This window comes from Gnatocerus cornutus, chromosome 1 (genome assembly GCF_029298725.1).
Source record: "Gnatocerus cornutus isolate USDA-ARS CGAHR chromosome 1, icGnaCorn1.1, whole genome shotgun sequence".
Taxonomy (NCBI): Eukaryota; Metazoa; Arthropoda; class Insecta; order Coleoptera; family Tenebrionidae; genus Gnatocerus; species Gnatocerus cornutus.
In genome coordinates, this window is record NC_142233.1 from 14,585,454 (window position 1) to 14,610,922 (window position 25,469).

The window sequence follows — 25,469 nt, forward strand, 5'->3', positions numbered from 1 at the left end:
AAAAAGCCAAATTTTATTTTTATTTTCTTAAAATTGGCGAATCTAGAAAATTTAACGTTAAATATTTGAAATTTTTAGTTTTACCTAAAATTAAGAATTTCTAAGAAATCGGTTGGTTTCTTCTCCAAAAAATTTGAAATTTGGCAGAGTCAATAAGCGTATCAAAAATAGTAAATCGGTCAAATTTTACTTAAATATTCTTAAAATTAGCAAAAATAAAAAATTTTACCTAGTATATTGTAAATTTTTTGTTTCTTTTTAAATAAAAAATTTCTATAAAATCGGTCTGCGGTTCTAAAATTTTGAAATTTAGCGAAGTTAATAAGCGTGTCAAAATTAGTAAAAAATCTAAATTTCATTCGAGTCGTTTTAAAATTAACGAAAATACGAAATTTAATGTAAAATATTGTAAATTTTTAGTTACTGCTAAATTCAAAAATTGTAAAAAAATCGATTTTTTTAAAATTTTGCAAAATTAGTGAGTGTATTTATTAAAGACTGTAAAAAGCGCAAATTGCAATTTTGCATTTTTAAGATTAGCGAAAAACCAAAATTTAATTTAGAATCTTGCAAATTTTCTGTTCGACCTATAATTAAAAATTAAAAAAAAATCATTTTCCTGTCAAAAAATTTTAAAATTTGACACGGTCAATAAGCGTAACAAAAATAGCAAACGGCTCAAATTTTACCTAATTATTCTAAAAATTGCCGAAAATAAAAAAAAATTAAGTTCTTTTAAAGTCAAAAATTTTTATAAAATCGGTTTTCGGTCTAAAAATTTTAAAATATAGCAAAGTTAATAAGCGTGTTAAAAGTAGTAAAAGGCCTAAATTGCATTTTTGTTATTTTAAAATTAGCAAAAATACGAAATTTAATCTAAAATCTAGGAAATTTTTAGTTAGTCTTAAAATATTTTTTTTTTAATTGTTTTTGGTCCAAAAATTTTTAATTTTTGCCGAGTTAGTATACATATCAAGAGTCTCTCAAGTTCATTTCAATATTCTTAAAATTAGCGAAAATACAAAACTTGATCTTGATGATTAGAAATTTCTAGTTCATCTTTAGGTAATTTTTTTTAAATCTGTTTTTTGTCCAAAAAATTGAAATTTAGCAGAGGCAATCAAAGTATCAAAAAAAGAAAATGGTCAAAATTTTACTAAAGTGTTCTTAAAATTAGCTAAAATAGAAAATTAAAACTAGAATATTGGAATCTTCAGTTCCTCGGAAAATCAAAAATTTCTATAAAATCGGTTTCTAGTCTTAAAATTTTGAAATTTGGCAGTTAGTTAGGCGTGTCAAAAGTCGTAAGAAATCCAAATAGCATTTTCGTATTCTAGAATTTTTAGGAACTTTTTAATAGTCTCTCGATTTATAAGTTAATTTGAGATTCATTAGAATTCTCAGCTGTTTTCTAGGATTCATTGAGAAGTTTAAAAATTTTTTGTATTTTGAATAGATTTCTGCAATTCTCAAAAATTGTAATAATTTTATAACTCTAAAAAAAATTAAATCCTTAAATTGTTTTCAGGACTCACAAAAATTCCTAAAGATTCTATACAATCCTTTAGAATTCTAGAGTAATTTCCTTTTTTTTAAGATTCAATGGTGTTCTAAGTTTTCAAATTTCTAATATTCTTTCCAAAATTTTCTTGAACCTTCTGAAATTCTTTGGAGTTTTCTAGAGTTTTCTATAATAAGATTTATTAGACTTCCTCAAAAATTGGTTGAGTAGATAGACTTACTTCTAATTTTTTGATTTTGAGGATTTTATGGATTCTTTGGAAATTCTTTAAAAGTTTCTAAGATTTTCAGGAACTGTCGTAAGATTTTCTTGGATTTAATAAGTTTGTTTGGATTTTATAAGAATCCTTTCTAGGGTTCTTTAAGACCCTTCATGATCCTTCAAGATTTTTTTTGCATTTATTAATTTTTTAATTTTTCACAATTAATTGTAAATGGTCCAAATGTATAAGATTTTCTCGATTTTGTAACATGATGTTGAGTTTCTAGATTTCTTTAAAAAAAATTACAAAATTCTTTTTATTTAACTTTATTCAATTTTATTTAACTAAACACATCATTGATGATTTATTTAATTTTTATCGAAAGAAGTGATTTTGCATCCGTCATGGCCACGTTCCGTTTACGTTCCCGGAACCGCTTTGCCGTTCCTCGCGTTATTGCGAGTTTTATTACTCTCGTGTAAAAAAGTCTTTTCTTGTCTTTGTCAAAGAATAACGACTTTGCTAAAACCTATGTGTTTATCGTCGTCACATAAGATACCATGGGAGTCATCTTTTACTGACTTTATGACAGCGTTGCTAATGACATTATTGCAATATCCGTCGCCGTCACCGTAACTCATCTCCACCGGAAAAAAACTCATTTTTTATATACTTTATATACGCTCTACGAGGAATAGAACAATAGAAGAGAAGTGAAAGGCTCGAAGCGGTTTCACATGCATCGATTTTTGGGTGGGAAAAGCGGCTGAAACTCCAGAAGTTATTATTTAACTTTGGTATAACTCGATCTGTCCCGTTTCCAATTTTGTCAACAAGCTAACTTTGCTCACAACAGATGCATCTTTGAGCTTTTGTTCGCTGAGGTCAATTACAAATTTTTAAAGGATCCGCACATGTCAGCTGTCCACAGACTCTGGAGATAATTGGGATAATTATTTTTCCTCCAGTAATGAATTTCTAAGAAACTCGTAAATTAGTTACGGAAGAAGGCAATTGTGAATTATGAAAAACGGCGGCCGCAACTTCTTCTAATCTTCAAGATTACGTTTTGTATTTTCGCTATTTTTAAGAATACTGAACTTACTAGACCTTACTACTCTTGATCTGAATACTAACTCTGTCAAAATTAAAAAAATTTGAACCAACAACAAATTTAAAAAAAATTAATTTAGGACTAACTAAAAATTTCCTAGATTCTAGATTAAATTTCGTATTTTCGCTAATTTTAAAATAACATAAATGCAATTTGGGCCTTTTACTACTTTTAACACGCTTATTAACTCTGCTATATTTTAAAATTTTTATACCAAAAACCGATTTTATAGAAATTTTTGATTTAAAAAAGAACGAAAATTTTCCATTATTCTAGAATATTTTTTTTATTTTCGGTAATTTTAAGAATATTTAAGTGAAATTCGAACCATTTGCTATTTTTGATACGTTTATTGGCTGTGTCAAAGTTCTAAATTTTTTGACAGGAAACCGATTTTTTAAAAGATTTTAATTATAGGTCGAACAGAGAATTTTCAAGATTCTGGATAAATTTCGTTTTTTCGTTAATCATAAAAATGCAAAAACGCAATTTGCGCTTTTTACAGTTTTTAATAAACACAGTTATTAATTTTGCCAAATTTTACAATTTTTGGTACCAAAAATCGATTTTTTTGCAATTTTTGAATTTAGGAGTAACTAAAAATTTCCAATATTCTGCATTAAATTTCGTGTTTTCGTTAATTTTGAAAATACTCGAATGAAATTTAGACCTTTTACCAATTTTAACACGTTTATTAACTCAACAATTTGCGCTTTCTTACAGTCTTTAATAAATACACTTACAAATTTTTAAAGAATCCGCACATGTCAGCTGTCCACAGACTCGGGAGATAATTGAGATAATTATTTTTCCTCCAGTAATGAAATTCTAAGAAACTCGTAAATTAGTTACGGAAGAAGGAAATTGTGAATTCTGAAAAACGGCGGCCGCAACTTCTTCTAATCTTCAAGATTAAGTTTTGTATTTTCGCTATTTTTAAGAATACTGAACTTACTAGACCTTACTACTCTTGATCTGAATACTAACTCTGTCAAAATTAAAAAATTTTGAACCAAAAACAAATTTAGAAAAAATTAATTTAGGACTAACTAAAAATTTCCTAGATTCTAGATTAAATTTCGTATTTTCGCTAATTTTAAAATAACATAAATGCAATTTGAGCCTTTTACTACTTTTAACACGCTTATTAACTCTGCTATATTTTAAAATTTTTATACCAAAAACCGATTTTATAGAAATTTTTGATTTAAAAAAGAACGAAAATTTTTCATTATTCTAGAATATTTTTTTTATTTTCGGTAATTTTAAGAATATTTAAGTGAAATTCGAACCATTCGCTATTTTTGATACGTTTATTGGCTGTGTCAAAGTTCTAAATTTTTTGACAGGAAACCGATTTTTTAAAAGATTTTAATTATAGGTCGAACAGAGAATTTTCAAGATTCTGGATAAATTTCGTTTTTTCGTTAATCATAAAAATGCAAAAACGCAATTTGCGCTTTTTACAGTCTTTAATAAATACACTTACAAATTTTTAAAGAATCCGCACATGTCAGCTGTCCACAGACTCGGGACATAATTGAGATAATTATTTTTCCTCCAGTAATGAAATTCTAAGAAACTCGTAAATTAGTTACGGAAGAAGGAAATTGTGAATTATGAAAAACGGCGGCCGCAACTTCTTCTAATCTTCAAGATTAAGTTTTGTATTTTCGCTATTTTTAAGAATAATGAACTTACTAGACCTTACTACTCTTGATCTGAATACTAACTCTGTCAAAATTAAAAAATTTTGAACCAAAAACAAATTTAAAAAAAATTAATTTAGGACTAACTAAAAATTTCCTAGATTCTAGATTAATTTTCGTATTTTCGCTAATTTTAAAATAACATAAATGCAATTTGGGCCTTTTACTACTTTTAACACGCTTATTAACTCTGCTATATTTTAAAATTTTTATACCAAAAACCGATTTTATAGAAATTTTTGATTTAAAAAAGAACGAAAATTTTCCATTATTCTAGAATATTTTTTTTATTTTCGGTAATTTTAAGAATATTTAAGTGAAATTCGAACTATTTGCTATTTTTGATACGTTTATTGGCTGTGTCAAAGTTCAAAATTTTTTGACAGGAAACCGATTTTTTAAAAGATTTTAATTATAGGTCGAACAGAGAATTTGCAAGATTCTGGATAAATTTCGTTTTTTCGTTAATCTTAAAAATGCAAAAATGCGCTTTTTACAGTCTTTAATAAATACACTTACAAATTTTTAAAGAATCCGCACATGTCAGCTGTCCACAGACTCGGGAGATAATTGAGATAATTATTTTTCCTCCAGTAATGAATTTCTAAGAAACTCGTAAATTAGTTACGGAAGAAGGAAATTGTGAATTATGAAAAACGGCGGCCGCAACTTCAAGTTTTTAACAAAATTACTAATTTACTTAATTCTCATAATATTGTGGCTCAAAATTCAATTTATCGTTGATTCTCTTCGACGTCATCGTTATTAAGTAGTAGAGCTCGGATTTGGATTGCTTATTTTACCAGTTTTCCGAAATTTTGCATATTTTTGGCTTGAGTTATTTGAAATTTGAATTATCGGAAAAATAGTCCGTTTTGCTGTAGGTCGATGAAAGAAATCTAATCTGTTGAATGTGGAATTGTGCATCTCGAAAATATTGAATTACTTCTGTAACAATAGGAGAGCTGGAAAAATGTGGAATCTCACATAACATAAGTTCTTAGTGAATGTTAGTCGTAAAAAGCTTTTAATGGAATGGGGTGCTTTATTTTGAATGCGACTTTTCAAATCTAATTGATGGATAAAATGTTAAGTAGGCTGTTACTGAAGACTGTTCGGATCAAATTTTGTACTAAAAGCTGATTATGCAAAGGCGACAAACTAAAGTATTGAGAGAGAAAGAAGTAGGAAAAATAAGAATATGGGATAAATGAGTAATAAAATAAAATGATAAAAGTGTAGGAATTTTAACTTGTTAATAAATAATTTTACAAATTCCAACAATAACAGGAGCAACAGGATAATTATTAAGAAAAGAAATCCTATTATAAAATCAAAACTTTTGAAAAAAATCAAACAATGAAACAAATTTTAGGGAAATGTTACAATAGAAAAAAATAACAACAAAAAAAACTCTAGAATATTAGAAAAATTGAAAACGTTCCTAATTTCTTATAGTTTTTAACCTATTTTTTTAGAAATTTTTAGAACCGCTTATTAACGGTTATTAACTGCTAAATTTCAAAATTTTAGAACCAAACATCAAATTTTTGAATTTTTTTGCTTTAGGATGAACTAAAAACTTCTTAGATTCTAGATAAAGTTTCGTATTTTGCTATTTTTCAGAATACAAAAATGCAATTTGGACTTTTTACGACTTTTGACACGCTAATTAACTCTGCCAAATTTCAAAATTTTAGGACTGAAACCGATTTTATAGAAATTTTTTATTTTTTGAGGAATTGAAGATTTCCAATATTATAGCTATAATTTTCTATTTTCGCTAACTTTAAGAACACTTGACCTTTTGTTTTTTTTTTATACCTTTATTGCCTCTGCTAAATTTCAATTTTTTGGACAAGAAACAGATTTAAAAAAAAATAATTTCTTTAGGATGACCTAAAAATTTCTAATCTTCAAGATTAAGTTTTGAATTTTCGCTAATTTTAAGAATACTAACATGAACTGAAGAGACCTTACTACTCTTGATATTTATACCAACTTTGCCAAAATTAAAAAATTTTGAACGAAAAACAATTTAAAAAAAATATGTATTTTAGGACTAACTAAAAATTTCCTAGATTCTAGATTAAATTTCGTATTATCGCTAATTTTAAGAAAACAAAAATGCAATTTGGGTTTTTTACTACTTGTAACACGCTTATTAACTCTACTATATTTTAAAATTTTTAGACCGAAAACCGATTTTATAGAAATTTTTGATTAAAAAAAGAACTAACAATTTCCATTATTCTAGAAAAATTTTTTATTTTTGGTAATTATATTGAAATTTGAACCATTTGCTATTTTTGGTATGCTTATTGACTGTGCCAAATTTAAAAATTTTTTAACAGGAAACCGATTTTTTAAAAGATTTTAATTATAGGTCGAACAGAGAATTTTCAAGATTCTGGATAAATTTCGTTTTTTCGTTAATCTTAAAATTGCAAAAACGCAATTTGCGCTTTTTACAGTCTTTATTAAATACACTTATTAATTTTGCCAAATTTTAAAATTTTTGGTACCAAAAATCGATTTTTTTGCAATTTTTGAATTTAGGAGTAACTAAAAATTTCCAATATTCTACATTAAATTTCGTGTTTTCATTAATTTTGAAAATACTCGAATAAAATTTAGACCTTTTACCAATTTTAACACGTTTATTAACTCTGCTAAAATTCAAAATTTTAAGACTAGAAACTAATTTTATAGAAATTTTTGATTTTCCGAGGAACTGGAGATTCCAATAACATAGCTTTAATTTTCTATTTTTGCTAATTTTAAGAACACTTTAGTAAAATTTTGACCATTTTCTTTTTTGGATACCTTTATTGCCTCTGCTAAATTTTAATTTTTTGGACAAGAAACAGGTTTAAAAAAATTACCTAAGGATGAACTAAAAATTTCTAATCATCAAGATCAAGTTTTGTATTTTCGCTAATTTTAAGAATATTGAAATGAACTTGAGAGACTCTTGATATGTATACTAACTCTGCAAAAATTAAAAATTTTTGGACCAAAAACAATTTTAAAAAAAATATTTTAAGACTAACTAAAAATTTCCTAGATTTTAGATTAAATTTCGTATTTTTGCTAATTTTAAAATAACAAAAATGCAATTTAGGCCTTTTACTACTTTTAGCACGCTTATTAACTTTGCTATATTTTAAAATTTTTGACCGAAAACCGATTTTATAAAAATTTTTGACTTTAAAAGAACTAAAATATTTTTTTTATTTTCGGCAATTTTTAGAATAATTAGGTAAAATTTGAGCCGATTGCTATTTTTGATACGCTTATTGACCGTGTCAAATTTTAAAATTTTTTGACAGGAAAATGATTTTTTTTTAATTTTTAATTATAGGTCGAACAGAAAATTTGCAAGATTCTAAATTAAATTTAGGTTTTTCGCTAATCTTAAAAATGCAAAATCGCAATTTGCGCTTTTTACAGACTTTAATAAATACACTTACTAATTTTGCAAAATTTTAAAAAAATCGATTTTTTTACAATTTTTTAATTTAGGAGTAACTAAAAATTTCCAATATTTTACATTAAATTTCGTATTTTCGTTAATTTTAAAAATACTTGAATGAAATTTAAATTTTTTACTAATTTTGACACGCTTATTAACTTCGCTAAATTTCAAAATTTTAGAACCGCAGACCGATTTTATAAAAATTTTTTAATTAAAAAGAAACTAAAAATTTCCAATATTCTAGGTAAAATTTTTTATTTTCGCTAATTTTAAGAATATAAATGAAATTTGACCGATTTACTATTTTTGATACGCTTATTGACTCTGCCAAATTTCAAATTTTTTGGAAACGAAACCGATTTTTTAGAAATTTTTAATTTTAGGAAAAACTAAAAATTTCCAATATTCTACGTTAAATTTTCTAGATTCGCTAATTTTAAGAGTATAAAAATAAAATTTGGCTTTTTATTACTTTTGATGCGTTTATTGGCTCTGCTAAATTTAAAATTTTTTGCACAAGAAAGAATTTTTTTAGAATGTTTTGTTTAAAGACGAGCTAAAAATTTCCAAGATTTTACATTAAATTTTTCGTATTCTCCCTAATTCTGAGATATTTAAAATGCATTTTGGACCTCATACTACTTTCGACACGCTTATTAACTGTGGCAAATTTCAAAATTTTAAGACAAAAAAACGATTTTTAAGAAATTGTTTACATTAATTCGAACTAAAAATTTTCATGATTTTAGATTATGTTTCAAATTTTCGCTACTTTAGAAAATAAAAATTTAAATTTGGACCTTTTACAACTTTGCTTCTCAACTCTATTAAATTCCAAAAATTTAGAACGAAAACTTCAATTTAAAAAAAATTACTTAAAATTTTCCATAATTCTGGAATAATTTTCGTATTTTTGGTAATTTTATAAATGCAGGAATAAAATTTGGAGGTGTTGCTTGTTAACTGTGCCAAATTCAAAAAAATGTGAAGCTAAAACTAATTTAAAAAAATATATTTTAGAACGAATTAAAACGTTCTAATATTCTAGATAAAATATAAAAATAAAATTTTAAAATCGATAAAACATACTGAAAGTCGAAAGAAACCTAAGGAGAATGTAAAAAGTGAAAATTGAAGTTAAAAATAAAAGTTATAAAAATTGCAGAAACGATCTTATAGAGCATAAACAGTACAGATATGAAAAAATATCTAAAAAATTCACGATACCATTTAAAAATCATTACATTTTGTGTTTTTCCCTTTTCACTTTTATCCTAGTCTGTCAATACCAATTTTATGATTTTCCTCCGTTTCGCATTTCGCGTTTAATCTAAATTGTTTTCTTCCATTTTTCGAAGTAAATAACCCGCTTAATTGTTCCAGCATCGAAAAATTGAAAATAACGTACAAGTGCCTCACATTTAAATTGGTGTCATAAATAAGACCTCGTATGGGAACCAGAATGTGAAATGTACAAAATGAAATTAAACGCCATATATTCGGCATAAAGCGCCATTGTTAAAGCACATAACACGAGACAGGCGGAATTGTACAGTAAAATAAAAACTTATTGCGCTAATATTAGCTGTAAATGGGCATATTATCCATTCCCAGTAACGTATCGCGCGAGTGGACAGGCTAATAATTTCATTTTTGATCCGCCCCAAGAAGAGGAGGAGATCAGCACGAGTGTTATAGCCGCTCTCTGGAAAACAAAGTTTTCATTAAGCTGACTTTTAAAGTAGAAACAGCGCAAATTAAACAACAGAGGTCGACGTTTCATTCGATTTCCATCCTGTTTAGTTGAACGTGAACGAATCAAATTAAAAAGCTGGGACGCTTATAAAATGAGATTACTGACCATTTTTGAATCTAGAAGGAACTAAAAAATTTCAATATTTTACATTAAATTTCGTATTTTTGTTAATTTTGAAAATACTCGAATGAAATTAAGGCTTTTTACTACTTTTGTCACGTTCACTCTGCCAAATTCCAAAATTGTTAGGACCGAAAATCGTTTTTTTTGCAATTTTTGAATTTAGGAGGAACCAAAAAAATTCCAATATTCTTTATAAAATTTCCTACTTTTTAATTTTGAAAATACTTGAATGAAATTTGGACGCTTTACTACATTTGACACGCTTATTAACTATGCCAAATTAAAAAAAATTGGAATTAGAAACCAACTATTTTTGAAATTTTTTACTTTCGAACTAACAAAAATTTTTAAAATTCCGGATTAAGTTTCGTTATTTTGCTTATTTTAAGAATATTAAAATAAAATTGAAATCTTTTGCTTTTTTTGACACTCTCGTTAACACTGCCAAATGTCCAAATTTTAAGACTAGATACCGAGTTTATAAAAAATTGGTTTTCCGAGGAACTCGATTTCCACTATTCTAGCTAAAATTTTCTATTTTTGTTAATTTTAAGATTTCTTAAGTAAAATTTTGACCATTTGCTATTTTTTTTGCCTCTGTTAAATTTCAAATTTTTGGACAAGAAACAGATTAAAAAAAATTACCTTAGGACGATCTAAAAATTTCTAATCTTCAAGATAAAGTTTTGTATTTTCGCTTAATTTAAAGAATACTAAAATGAATTAGAAAGACCTTACCTCTTGATTTGTATACGAACTCGCCAAAATTAAAAATTTTTGATCTAAAAACAAATTTAAAAAAAAATATATTTCAGGACTAACTAAAAATTTCCTAAATTCTAAAAAGATTAAATTTTGTTTTTTCGCTAATTTTAAAAAAACAAAAATGCAGTTTGGGCTTTTTACTACTTTCAACACGCGTATTAACTCTGTTATATTTTAAAATTTTTAGATCGAAAGTCGATTTTATAGAAATTTTTGATTTAAAAATGAACTAAAAATTTCCAAATTTTTTATTTTCGGTAATTTTAGAAATATTTAAGTAAAAGTTAAACCATTTGCTATTTTTGATACGTTTATTGACTTTGCCAAATTTCGAAATTTTTTGACAGAAAACCGATTTTTTTTCAATTTTTATTTATGTGTCGAACAGAGAATTTGCAAGATTTTGGATTACATTTTGTTTTTTCGCTAATCTTAAAATAGAAAATCGCAATTTGCGCTTTTTATAGTCTTTAATAAATACACTTATTAATTTTGGGAAATTCAAAAATTTTGGAATTAGAAACCAACTATTTTTGAAATTTTTTACTTTAGAACAAAAAATTTTAAAAATCCGGATTAAATCTCGTTCTTTTACTAATTTTAAGAATATTAAAATGAAATTGAAATCTTTTGCTTTTTTTGACACGCTCGTTAACACTGTCAAATTTCAAAATTTTAAGACTAGGTACCGATATTATAGGAAATTTTGGTTTTCCGAGGAACTGGATTTCCACTATTCTAGCTTAAATTTTCTATTTTTGTTAATTTTAAAAACACTTTAGTAAAATTTTGACCATTTGCTATTTTTTATTATCTCTGTTAAATTTCAAATTTTTGGACAAGAAACAGATTAAAAAAAAATTACCTTAGGACGATCTAAAAATTTCTAATCTTCAAGATAAAGTTTTCTATTTTCGCTAATTTAAAGAATACTAAAATGAACTAGAAAGATCTTACTAATTTTGATTTGTATACTAACTCGCCAAAATTAAAAATTTTTGAACAAAAAACAAATTTAAAAAAAAATATATTTTAGGACTTTTAATTTAAAGAAAACAAAAATGCAATTTTGGGCTTTTACTACTTTTAACACGCTTATTAACTCCGCTATATTTTAAAATTTTTAGACCGAAAACCGATTTTATAGAAATTTTTGATTTTGAATGAAATGAACTAAAATTTTCCAAATCTTTTATTTTAGGTAATTTAAAGAATATTTAAATGAAGTTTGAACCATTTGCTATTTTTGATACGACTGTGCCAAATTTCAAACATTTTTGACAGGAAACCGATTTTTTTAAAATTTTTAATTATAGGTCGAACAGAGAATTTGCAAGATTTTGGATTAAATTTCGTTTTTTCGCTAATCTTAAAAATGCAAAATCGCAGTTTGCGCTTATTACAGTCTTTAATAAATACACTTATTAATTTTGCCAAATTTTAAAATTGTTACAAATTTTACCAATTTTTTTACCAATTTTAACACGCTTATTAACTCTGCTAAATTTCAAAATTTTTGAATCGGAGACCGGTTTTATCAAAATTTTTTATTTAAAAAGAAACTAAAAATTTCCAATTTCTAGGTGAAATTTTTTATTTTATTGCGCTAATATTAGCTGTAAATGGACACATTATCCATTCCCAGTAACGCGAGTGGACAGGCTAATAATTTCATTTTTGATCCCCCCAAGAAGAGGAGGAGATCAGCACGAGTGTGGAAAACAAAGTTTTCATTAAGCTGACTTTTAAAGTAGAAACAGCGCAAATTAAACAACAGAGGTCGACGTTTCATTCGATTTCCATCCTGTTTAGTTGAACGTGAACGAATCAAATTAAAAAGCCGGGACGCTTATAAAATGACATTACTGACCATGCAAAGCAAGCGCACCTTTGTGAAGAGCAGCTTGTCTGGGAAATTAAATTTCGTGTCCTCTCATGCCCACCTTTTGCGATTGTGCGATCATTTACATTCCGACCTGCAATTTCACTTGGGATTCATTATTTTGGAATAACGTGGGATCCTTGACCCCTGAGATTTTCCTTGACGCTTCGATTGGCCGGAAAATCGGTACACAACAAAAGCACGGGATTTTCGGTTTATTTTAATTAAATTGCTGGGGCGCTGGCTTTCCAGGTGCTGTTTGTGCGGGGAAATTTCCAATGATAAATTATTCAAATACGGTAATGAAAATCTTGTTTATGTTAAACATGCAAACGGTATTATTAATCAGGATAATTTTGTGTGTTCTGTGCATTATTTCGGTGTACATTTGATCGGGATACACAACGCACCGCAGCACCCACATACAATCCTACTTAAAATCTAATAATGGAGATTTGCATTACATTTGTTGTTTCGTTCTCAGCTTCCTCATTGATGCGTTCATTTGTTAATTATTTTGATCATTTTTTAATATTTTATTTAGAGAGAAAATGGTGGAGGCGCCGGGTCAGAGCAAATCAAAATTTTTGTTGGAGCGCTCTAATTTCTTATTATAAGATTTTGGATTAGATTATTAAATTCCAAAACTTTAGAAATCAATACCAAATTTTTAGAATTTTTTTACTTTAGGACGAAATTTCCAATACTCTAAAATTAAGTTTCGTATTTTCGCTAATTATACAAATACTCGCATAATATTTAGATCATTTTGACACGCTTTTTAACTCTACCAAATTCCCAAATTTTTGGACCAGAAATCAATTTTTTAGAATTTTTTTCTTAAAAACGAACTAAAAATGTCCAAGAATCTATATTAAGTTTTGTATTTTCGCTAATACTAAGAATACATTATTGCAATCTAAATTTTTTACTACTTTTGAAACGCTTACTAATGTTTCCAAATTCCCAAATTTTAATTTTTTGTTTAATTTTTACTTTAGGTAGAACAAAAAATATCCAAAATTCTAGATTAAGTTTCGTATTTTCGCTAATCTTAAAAATACTAAAATAAAATTTGAAAATTTTCCTATCTTTGATACGCTTATTAACTCTGCCAAAATTCAACCTTCTAAGACTGGAAACCAATTCTGTAACAGTTTTTGATTTTAGGAGTAACTAAAAATTTCTAATATTCTAGGTCAAATTTCTTAATAACGCTAATTTTAAGAAACATTAAAATAAAATTTGCCCATTTTACAATTTTTGATGCGCTTATTAATTCTGCCAAATTTCAAAATTTTTGAACTAGAAATCGATCTTATAGAAAATTTTAGGGTAAATTTCCTATTTTCGCCAATTTTAAGAATATTAAACTGAGACGTAACTTTTTTAATTTATTGTTTTAACTTATTAATTGGGCCAAATTTCACAATTTTAGCAGTAGAAACCAATTTTATAGAAATTTTTAATTTTAGGAGGAACTTTCTAGATTAATTAATTAATTTCCAACTTTCTAGATTAAATTTCCTAATATCGCTAATTTTAAGAATATTAAAATGAAATTTGACCGTTTTGCTATTTTTGATGCACTCAATAATTCTGCAAAATTTTCAAATTTTTACACAAAAAAAATTTTTCTTTTGAACAAACTGAAAATTTCCAAAAATCTGCATTAAGCTTCGTATTTTCGCCAATTTTAGGAATACAAAAATAACATTTATTCAAATTCAAAATTTTAGGTCAGGAAACTCTATTTTATAGAAAATTTTGATTTCTGAAAGAACTAAATTTTTTTAATACTTTAGGTTAAATTTCCTATTTTCACCAATTTTACAAATATGTATTAAACTAAAATTTATATATTTTTTAATTTTTGATACGCTTGCCAAATTTCAGAATTTTAGGACTAGAAACCTATTTTATAAAAATTTTTAATTTTAGAAGGAACTAAAAATTCCCAATTTTTTAGGTTAAATTTCCTAATAAATCTAATTTTAGGAATATTAAAATAAAATTTAAGCCGTATTGCTATTTTTATAGCGTTTATTACTACTGCCAATTTTCCAAATTTTAGGACAAAAAACCGATTTTTTAGAATTTCTTTTCTTTTGAACTAACTGAAAATTTCCAAGATTCTAGATTAAGCTTCGTATTTTTACTAATCTTGAGAATAAAAAAATGAAATTTAGACCTTATTAATATTCAAAATTTTAGGACTAGAAACTAATTTTAAAGATTTTTTTTATTTTAAGAGCAAACAAAAATTTCCATTATTCTAGGAAAAAGTTGTAAAAGTTCCTAATATTGCTAATTTTAAGAATATTAAAATAAAATTTGAACCGAAACCGATTTTTTAGAAATTTTTGATTTCAGGACGAACTAAAAATTTCCAATGTTCTAGAGTTAATTTCCAATTTTGGCTAACTGTAAAAATATTAAACCTATTAAAATTATTAACTTTTATCAAAATTATATTTAAAGTGAAAATGGTGGAGGCGCCGGGTCAGAGCAATTCAAAATTTCTATTGAAACGCTCTAATTTCTTATCATAATATTTTGGGTTTTAAACTAAATAAAAAAAATAAGACACATTTTTATTTAATTTAATTAAATTTAAATAACTTACTTCACCAAGTGTGCGGAAAAGCAATTTTTTCACCCTAAAATAAAAGCAATATTTTATTGGTTACGCCATCCATTGGAAGATTTGAAAATTGCAAATGATGTTTTCAAAGAATTATAAAATATAATGAGCATTTTTTTTTATTTAGTTTTATACACTTTATCAGCAATAAACGTTTTAACAAATTTCACCCTGTCAGGATTTTTTGTCTCTCCAGCAAATGCCGCCGTAAAATCTTACTTACAGTAGCTTGATAGATACAACTATTTCCGCATTCTTTTCGAGTGCGTTAACAGACTGTTTCCGCCTCGGATGCGTTAAGTTTGATACAATAGTAACAGCGAAAAAAAATGAATTTAATAGACACATTAGGAAAAAATGCATAAAACTCGTGTTTTAATATACCTACTATTTTAAACTTTTCCCAATTTCTGGATACAAATTCTGCTTTCAAAATCCTTTTATTTATATTATACATATGTATAAATTCAACATTTTTCTTTCTTTTCTAATAATAGTAATTAATAATTCTTTTTTTCCGATTCCCCAAAATTTTCTGAATTTTTTATATTCTTAAATCTAATATACAGAAAATGTTTCTTTGAATATCTCAGATCCTGAATTTTCTGATTACTTTAGACTTTCCAAATCCTTCCAAAACTTATAATACTGTTTAAAATGTGCCTTTAAGATTATTTGAAAATATTTTTAAATAGAGTTTTTTTTAGAGTTCCTTCGTATTCTTAGGGACTCTTTACATTTCAGTAGAGTGCTGGAAGTGTTCATTTTGTTTAAATTTCTCAAGTCCAGCGGGAACTCTTTAGAATTTTCAACACAACAAGACGAGGATTTGTGATTTTGTTAGGTATTTTAACGATTTTCAAAATTTTTATAGACTTTTGGATTCCGCACAATTCTAAGAAATTTTTTCTAGGAACGTAGATTTTTTTTGCGTTTTACGTCTGATATTTTATTGCATTTGAGATTTTTTGAGTTTTCGATTCCCTACAACTTTCAAACTGTTTTAGTCTTTCCTGCAACTCTTTGGGGTCCAGTGAAATTCACATTCATAATTCTGCAGAATTTTCCTGAATTCTCTTTTCTTAGAATACAATGTATTACGATTGTCAAGTTTTTTAAACCTCCTATCTGATATTCTTTGGAATTGATTTTACAAATTCAGGAAATTCTAATTCTCAAGGATTGATTTTCCTCAGATTTCTTCGGTTCTCTTAGGTTTTCAAGGACCGTTCAGCAACTTTTTAGCATTCTCTAGAATTCTGTAAAATTTAGTTAAATTTCTTATGATATTCCAGAACTTATTGACGATTTTCAGAAATTTTTTCATTCTTTAACATCGCAATAAACAAATCTCCAAAATCATAACTAATTTGAATAATCATTATAATCAAAAGAATTTCAGTGTTTGCCGCCTCTCACCGCCATAAAATCGACCACTTAATTATCGGGATCTGCGTCGAACCAGCGATGACTTCCTCATAATCGCATAATGAGCACTGGCAGTAAAAATTCCACATTTCTTAATTTAACGAGCTCCAGCAAATTACAGCGCATATTGAGCCTTAAATGGCCTCTTCATCTTGTGTTCTGCAAAATGGTAAAAATTTATTATACACTTTAACCCACTCATTTTTCTAAAGATGCAAGGTCTCGTTTTCATATTACAAAAATTTAATAGCTTGCGCTATCACAATATTTACTTAGCCGCTCGGAGTCCCCCTTTTCACTTAAATTTTATACGGAAATTATGGATTTCACGAACACACGTTTTCCCGGCGACTTTGTTTACTCTGCTTCCTTTTATTCAAAATAGATTTCCAATAATCGAAAACCTACACTTGTTGAAACACATTAATTTTACAGCTACATTCAAATCCTGTTTCCAGTTATGAAAACTTGTTTGGTTCCGCGGACAAAAGATTTTTCCAGGCACAGTTTTCTTTCCTGGAAATAACCAATTTTTCTCGAGTAGAACATGTTTGTTTTGCTGTATTTAACGTGGTAGAGCATAAATTGCATAGATTGCATAAATTTCGTTCGTTAACAACAAAAATTAAGAAATTACGAAGTGTTGAAAAACTTTGAACAGGTTTTCGCTGTTTAAAATTTTTCTAAAATGGCTTTTTTAATTAGAAAGTTAAAAATAATAAAAACTACAAATTTCGATTAAATCGTATCAGCAATAAAAAAATTGCGACAACTTAAAAATAAATTGGTGTTTTTATGTAGAAACAACAAAAGTTGCTAAAAAATTTTATTTAAATTTTTGAAAATTAGTGGTTTTACTAAACCATACAAGAAGAATAACACGCATAAATTTCGTGATCAAAACATGAAAAATTAAGAAATTACAGAGAAATTACAAAATTTGACCAACTTTTTGCGGTTCTCAAAATTAAAATGTCTAAAAAGTCGTATTTTTGGTATTTTTTTTTAAATTGGCGGTGTTATTAAAACTGTTAAGAGTAATAACCTCCCTATATTTCGTTAAAATCGAATCAGGAATAAAAAAATTACAGAGCTTTAAAACTTTTTTATGAATTTTAATTAATTTCTGAAACAAAAATTGCTTTAAATTTGTCTATTTTATCTCCATTTTTTTGTAAATTGGTGGTTTTACTAGGAGGCATAAGAGAAACAAGATCCATAAATTTTATTTTTGTATCTTCAAACATGAAGGAAATACAAAGTGTTGAAAAATTTGATAAAATTTTCCTGGTTTTCTGAATTTCTGATTTTTTTTATTTCCAATATAAATTTGTCTAAATTGCCGTTATTACAAAGACCGCTAAAATTAATAACATCCACTAATTTCATTAGAATCGCATAAGGAATGATAAGATTACAGCGCCTCAAAAAATTCTTAAATATTTTTTAGATAATAAAATGAAAATTTTTATTCAAATTTTTGTAAGTTGGTTATTTTACTAGAACGCACAAGAGAGACAACATGCATAAATTTCGTATTTGTAACACCAAAAATGACAGATTTACAGGCAGTTAAAAAAAAATAATAAATTTTTTGCGGTTCTCCAAATAAAAATTTCTGAAATTTTTTTTTGATGTAAATTTGTTTAAATTGACACTATTACTCAAACCGCTAAGAGTAATAATTTCCCAAAATTCGCTAAATTTGCAGAAGAAACAACGGAATTACAACGCTTTAAAAAGTTTCTTGAATATATTTTAGTTTCAAAAAGCGAAAATTTTCAAAAATTTGTGTTTTTTTTTGTTTAATTTTTGTAAATTGGTAGTTTCACTAAAACGTACAAGAGAAACATCAAGTATAAATGTTGTTCTTGTAACACCAAAAAGAGAGGAATTACAGAGAGTTGAAAAAAATATGATGAAATTTTTGCAACTCCCCAATAAAAAATTTCCGAAATTTTTAATTTTTGATACAAATTTGTTTGAACTGGCACTTTTACTAAGATCACCAATGGTAATAACCTCCACAAATTTTATTCGAATTGCATAAAGAATAACGAAATTACAGCTCCTTAAAAAAAAACTTGAATATTTTTTAGTTTCAAAACGATAATTTCTAAAAATTTGTTAATTTTGTTAAATTTTCTATAACTTGGTAGTTTTACTTAAACGTACACAAAAAACAACTTGCATAAATGTTATTTTTGTAACACGAAAATCAAAGGGATTGCAGAGAGTTGAAAAAAATTGATAAACTTTTCGCGGTTCTCCAAATAAAAATTTCTGAAATTTTTAATTTTTAATATAAATTTGTTTAAATTGGCACTTTTATTTAGACTGTCAATAGTAATAACCTCTACAAATTTCGTTAAAATCGCGTAAATAACAACAAAATTACAGCGCCTTAAAAAAAATTCTTGAATATTTTTTAGTTTCAAAAAGCAAAATTTCGAAAAATTTGTAAATTTTGTTTAGTTTTTTGTAAATTGGTAATTTTACTAAAAGGTACACAGTGAATAACTTGTATAAATGTTATTCTTGTGACATCAAAAAGGAGGGAATTACAGAGAGTTGAAAAAAAATTATGAAATTTTTGCAGCTCTCCAATTAAAAATTTCTGAAATTTTTAATTTTTGATACAAATTTGTTTAAACTGGTACTTTTACTAAGATCTCCAATGGTAATAATCTCCACAAATTTCATTAGAATCGCATAAAGAACAACGAAATTACAGCACCTTACAAGAAATTCTTGAAATTTTTCAGTTTCAAAACGAAAATTTCTAAAAATTTGTCAATTTTGTTAAATTTTTTGTAAATTGGTAGTTTTACTTAAACGTACACAAGAAACAACTTGCATAAATGTTATTTTTGTAACACGAAAATCAAAGGGATTGCAGAGAGTTGAAAAAATTTGATAAACTTTTCGTGGTTTTCCAAATAAAAATTTCTGAAATTTTTAATTTTTGATATAAATTTGTTTAAATTGGCACTTTTATTGAGACTGGCAATAGTAATAACATCCACAAATTTCGTTAAAATCGCATAAAGAACAACAAAACTACAGCGCCTTAAAATAATTCTTGAATATCTTTTAGTTTCAAAAAACAAAATTTCGAAAAATTTGTCCATTTTATTTAATTTTTTGTAAATTGTTAGTTTTACTAAAATGTAACTTGCATAAAGGTTATTCTTGTGACATTAAAAAGAAAGGAATTACAGAGAGTTGAAAAAAATGATGAAATTTTTACTTTCAAAACAAAAATTTCTAAAAATTTAAAAATTTGTCAATTTTGTTAAATTTTCTGTATATTGTAAATATATATATATATTTATATATTTACATATTATATGTAAATTTGATAAACTTTTTGCGGTTCTCCAAATAAAAATTTCTGAAATTTTTAATTTTTGTTATAAATTTGTTTAAATTGGCACTTTCATTAAGATTAGCAATAGTAATAACCTCTACCAATTTCATTAAAATCGCATAAAGAACCACAAAATTACCGCGCCTTAAAAAAAATTCTTGAATATTTTTTAGCTTCAAAACGAAAATTTCCAAAAATTTGTCAATTTTGTTAAATTTTCTATAAATTGGTAGTTTTACTTGAACGTACACAAGAAATAACTTGCATAAATGTTATGTTTGTAACACGAAAATCAAAGGGATTGCAGAGAGTTGAAAAAATTTGATAAACTTTTCGCGGTTCTCCAAATGAAAATTACTAAAATTTGCTATTTCCAGTATAAAAGTTTCTAAATTTGTACTTTTACTAGGCATAAAAAAATTTCAAGATATTAAAAAAAAATAGTGAGAATATTTACTCCCTAAACCAAAAATATCTAATAAATTGAAAACTGAAGAAACTACAGAATGTTGAAAAAACTTTATGGATTTCCACCCAAGTTTCTTTCCTGTAAAGACCCAATTTTCCTCGCCAAGTAGAACATGCTCGTTTTCCAGTATTTAAAGCAAGTGTCGCTCGTATCTTAGAAGATTATAACCCCATGTTGTACCGCCCGTCAGGCCAAACCGAAGTTCTCACAGCAAGCATCCGCTGCGGTTATGTAATTACTTATTCCAAGTGCTAAACGACTTGGCAAATAACTTGTTACTTCCTCGCCCCTTTTCACTACGAGTTTGGTTCGTTTCCTTTTTTTTACCATACAATTCGTAATTACATTAAACCGTTACAAAATGAAACAAACAATGTGAGAAAATTCTACAGCCATAAATCCTCGAGCGTGAAAAGAAAGTTAATTAAAATTAAGGAAAAGTTGCAGCCTCGGTTGGAAATCCTTAAAGCAGATAATTTTGTGTTTAATGTGCTCGACACGAGGAAAATTCGGGGTTGTTTTATTAGCAATCCGACTCTGCTTAACGTTATAATCGGGATCAAACAAACTGAGTTTACACAAAAGTGCTGGAATTCCTGTTGCTCGGTGCAAAAATTTCTACAAAGTAGTTTTCTTCGTCTTAGATTTTCTAAATTGCCACTTTTGATAAGCAAAACAAGAGCGATAATTTCCACAAATTTCGTTGAATTTGCATTAGGAATAAAGAAATTTTCAAAATATTTCGTAAATTTTGTCTTTTTTTAGTTCTATAAAACAAAAATTTCTTAAACTTTGTCCTTTTTATACCAATTTTTAAAAATTAGGCGTTTTACTAGAAAAAACAAAAGGTATATACATATACATAGTATATACAAGGTGCATAAGTTTCGTTCTTGTAAAACTAAAAATTAAGGAATTAGAAGCTGTTGAAAATTTTTGAAAAAAGTTTTCGCAGTTTCCCAATCAGAACTTCTAATAATTCTTTTTCTTAGTCAAATTTTTTCTAAAATGACACTTCTATTACATTACAAATTACAGGGTGTTGAAAAAGAAGTCAGAAGTCTCGCAGTTCCTCAAACAAAAATTTCTAAAATTTCTTATTTTTGGTCTAAATTGTTCTAAATTGTTCCACAAATTTTATTAACAATTCATCAAGAATAAAGAAATTACAGAGTCCTAATAAATATTTGAAAATCTTTTTTAAGTTTCGAAAACAAAAATTTCTAAAAATTTGTCTATTCTATCTAAATTTTCGTAAATTGGTGGTTTTATTAGAACAAGAGTAACAAAATGCAAAAATTTGCTTAAAATTAAAAATTAAAAAAGTTTTTGGGAGTTCCGCAACCAAAAATTTCTAAAATTTATTATTTTTGGTCTTATTAGTTCTAAATTAGCAGTTTTAATGCAACAATTTTTTTCTGTTTTAAAAACTAAAATTTCTAAAAGTTTGTCTGTTTTTTCTAATTTGTTTTTGGTCGTTTTATTAGAACAGACAAAAAAAAATCACATGCATAAATTTGCTTTTGGTAACATCGAAAATGAATGAATTACAGAATGTTGAAAAAAAATTCAAAAAAGATTTCGCAGCTCCTCAAAAAAGGATTTCTAAAATTTCTTATTCTTGGTCTAAAATGTTCTAAATTGGCACCTTTAATTAAACGGTTAAAAGTGATACTCTCCACAAATTTCGCTAATATTCCATCAAAAACAACAAAATTACAGGGTCTTAATGAATATTTGAGAATTTTTTTTAGTTTCGAAAATAAAAATTTCTAAAAATTTGTGTATTTTGTCTAAGTTTTGTAAATTAGTGGTTTTATTAGAGCAGACAAAAGTAACAACATGCATAAATTGGCTATTTGTCACATTAAAATGAAGAAATTACAGGGTGTTGAAAAAAATTAAAAAAGTTTTTCGGAGTTCCACAACAAAAAATTTCTAAAATTTATTATTTTTGGTTTTATTAGTTCTAAATTAGCAGTTTTAATGCGACGGTTAAAAGTGATAATCTCTATAATTTTTGTTAACATTCCATCAGAAATAAAGAAATTACATAGCTGCTATAATTTTTTTTTTTGTTTTGAAAACTAAAATTTCTAAAAATTTGTCTATTTTCTCTATTTTTTTTTAATTTGGTCGTTTTATTAGAACAGACAAAAAAAACAACATGCATAAATTTGTCTTTTGTAACATCTAAAATGAATAAATTACAGGGTGTTAAAAAAGATGTTGAGAAAGATTTCGCAGTTCCTCAAACAAGAATTTCTAAAATTTCTTATTCTTGGTCTAAAGTGTTCTAAATTGGCAATTTTAATGAAACGGGGAAAAGTGATAATCTCCACAAATTTTGTTAACATTCCATTAAGAACAACGAAATTACAGGGTCTTAAAAATATTTGAGAATTTTTTATAGTTTCGAAAACAAAAATTTCTAAAAATTTGTGTATTTTGTCTAAATTTTTGTAAATTAGTGGATTTATTAGAACAAACAAAAGTAACAACATGCATTATTTGGCTATTTGTCACATCTAAAATGAACGAATTACAGGGTGTTGAAAAAAATTAAAAAAGTTTTTCGGAGTTCCGCAACCAAAAATTTCTAAAATTTCTTATTTTTGGTCTAAATAGTTCTAAATTAGTAATTTTAGTTATACAGTCAAAAGTGATAATTTCAACAATTTTCATTAACATTCCATCAAATGAAAAGAAATTACAGAGTCTTAATAAATATTCGAGAATTTTTTTATGTTTTGAAAATAAAAATTTCTAAAAATATGTCTATTTTATCTAAATTTTTGTAAATTGGTTCTCTTATTATAACAGACGAAAGTAACAACATGCATAAAATTTTATTTTTATAACCCTAAAAATAAAGGAATACAAGGTGATGAAAAAATTTGATAAATTTTTCGCGATTGTCTGAATAAAAATTTCTAAAATTCCTTATTTTTGATCTAAATTTTTCTAAATAGGAGCTTTCATTAAGACTGTTAAGAGTAATAATTTCCATACATTTTGTTAAAATCAAATCAAAACTAAAAAAATTACAGGGTTAAAAAAAATTTTGCTCATTTTTTTTTAGTTTCTCAAACAAAAATTTTTAAAGATTTATCTACTTTTTCTAAATTTTTGTAAATTGGTGGTCTTACTAAAACAAACAAGCGAAATAACATACATAAATTTCGTTTATATAGCACAAAAAATAAAGGAATTACAGGGTGTTGAAAAAATTTCATAAACTTTGCGCGATTTTCCAAATAACAATTTCCAAAAATTCTTATTTCCGATATATTTTTTTTTCTAAATTGATACTTTTAGTAAAACTATGTACGGTGATATTGTCAACAATTTTCGTTAATCTCACATCAAGAATAAAAAAATTACAAGATCTTAAAAAACAAACGCGACGCGAATTTTTTTGTTTTAAAATTTTGCCTATTTTGTTTAAATTTTTTACAAAAACAGACCACATAAACTACGGGCATAAATTTCCTACTTGTAACAACAACAATGTAGACATTACAAAGATTACAAAATTTGATAATCTTTAGCGGTTTTTCAAACAAAAATTCTTCTTTCTAATATAAATTTTTGTAAATTGCTAACGCTGCCAAGGCTAGGAATTTCTCCAAATTTCGTTAAAATCAGATCAGAAATAAAGACAGGTCCTAAAAAATTGGTGATTTTTTTTGTACTTAAACAATCTTTTTAATGAGCTTATTTGACTTGCATGTTTTTGAAAATTAGTGGTTTTCTTACAACAGGCAAGAGTAACAACATGCATAAATTTCGTTTCTGTAACATAAAAAATGAAAAATATACATAAATATACATTTTAGAAAAAAATCTAAAATTTCTTTTTTTTTAGATATTTTTTTTCTAAATTGGCACTTCTACTAAGCTTCCAAGAGTAATAATTCCCACAACTTCTGCTAAAATATTGCAACAGGAATAATGAAATTACAGGGCCTTAAATTAATTTCATGTTTTTTTTTAGTTTCTAAAGCGAACATTTCCAACAATTTGTCTATTTAGTCTAAATTTTTGGAAATTTATTTTTTACTAAAACAAACAAGAGAAACAACATGCATACATTTTCTTTTTATAACTCTAAAATTGAGCGAATTACAGGACGTTAAAATTTTTTGAAAAATGATTGACAAAATTAATGATTTAAAAGTTTTTAAAAAATATTATAATTTAATTTTTACTTTGATTTTCATTGATTTCTTTCGCTGATTTTAATGTGAAAAGAAATCAAAATTAAAAATACAAGAATAAAGTAAAAAATTCCGAAGGTTTTTAAGTTATTTATGCTCTGGACCGGACCCATTTTGAAAGTTAATGTAGGTATATATAATTGATATTATTTTTATTCGAGAAGCTATTTTCATTGTTAAAACATTTCAGAAAATGTTTATAAATATTATCGAACTGAAATAACAAATCACCAAAAAAATATATGAAATTTATGAGAATAAAATGTTTTTTTTCAAACTTTTTTAGACGGACAAGAATTAATACATAAAAATTTTCTTTTTAATAAAATGCGAACGAATTCGCCCCTTCCCCATCGATTTATCGCCTCCACTTTATTTCCAGACGCCCCGGTGTGCAAACAGGATCGCGAAGAGTTATATGGCGCACTGAAGCAAGAGACCGTGACTTTACGCTGTCAGGTCGATGCCAATCCGGCCATAGTGACCTTCCACTGGACGTTCAACAACTCCGGGGACCTGACCGAGGTTCCGGCCAACAGGTTCACAAACGAGGTCTCCTCTTCTCGACTCAACTACACCCCCGTGTCGGATCTAGACTACGGCACTCTGCTCTGTTGGGGTGACAACGAAGTGGGCCACCAGAAAATTCCCTGCGTCTTCCAAGTAGTCATTGCAGGTGAGAGCCAAGAAAATATTTTTCTTGGATTCAAAATTACGGTCGTGTTGAAAGTACAAATAAAAACAGAAAATATTGTCTAAGATAACATAAATCGCAATAAGCTGCGCC

The 25,469-nt window shown here is 26.4% G+C and overlaps 1 protein-coding gene across 1 annotated transcript in view; it reads left to right on the forward strand.

Moving 5' to 3' along the window:
* side-IV (sidestep IV transmembrane protein) overlaps positions 1–25,469 on the forward strand; it is a 475,641-nt gene that overhangs the window by 414,025 nt on the left and 36,147 nt on the right. The window contains exon 10 of the mRNA XM_088044905.1: positions 25,065–25,358. Within this exon, the coding sequence (XP_087901031.1) occupies positions 25,065–25,358 (294 nt within the window). The remainder of the gene's footprint in view (positions 1–25,064; positions 25,359–25,469) is intronic.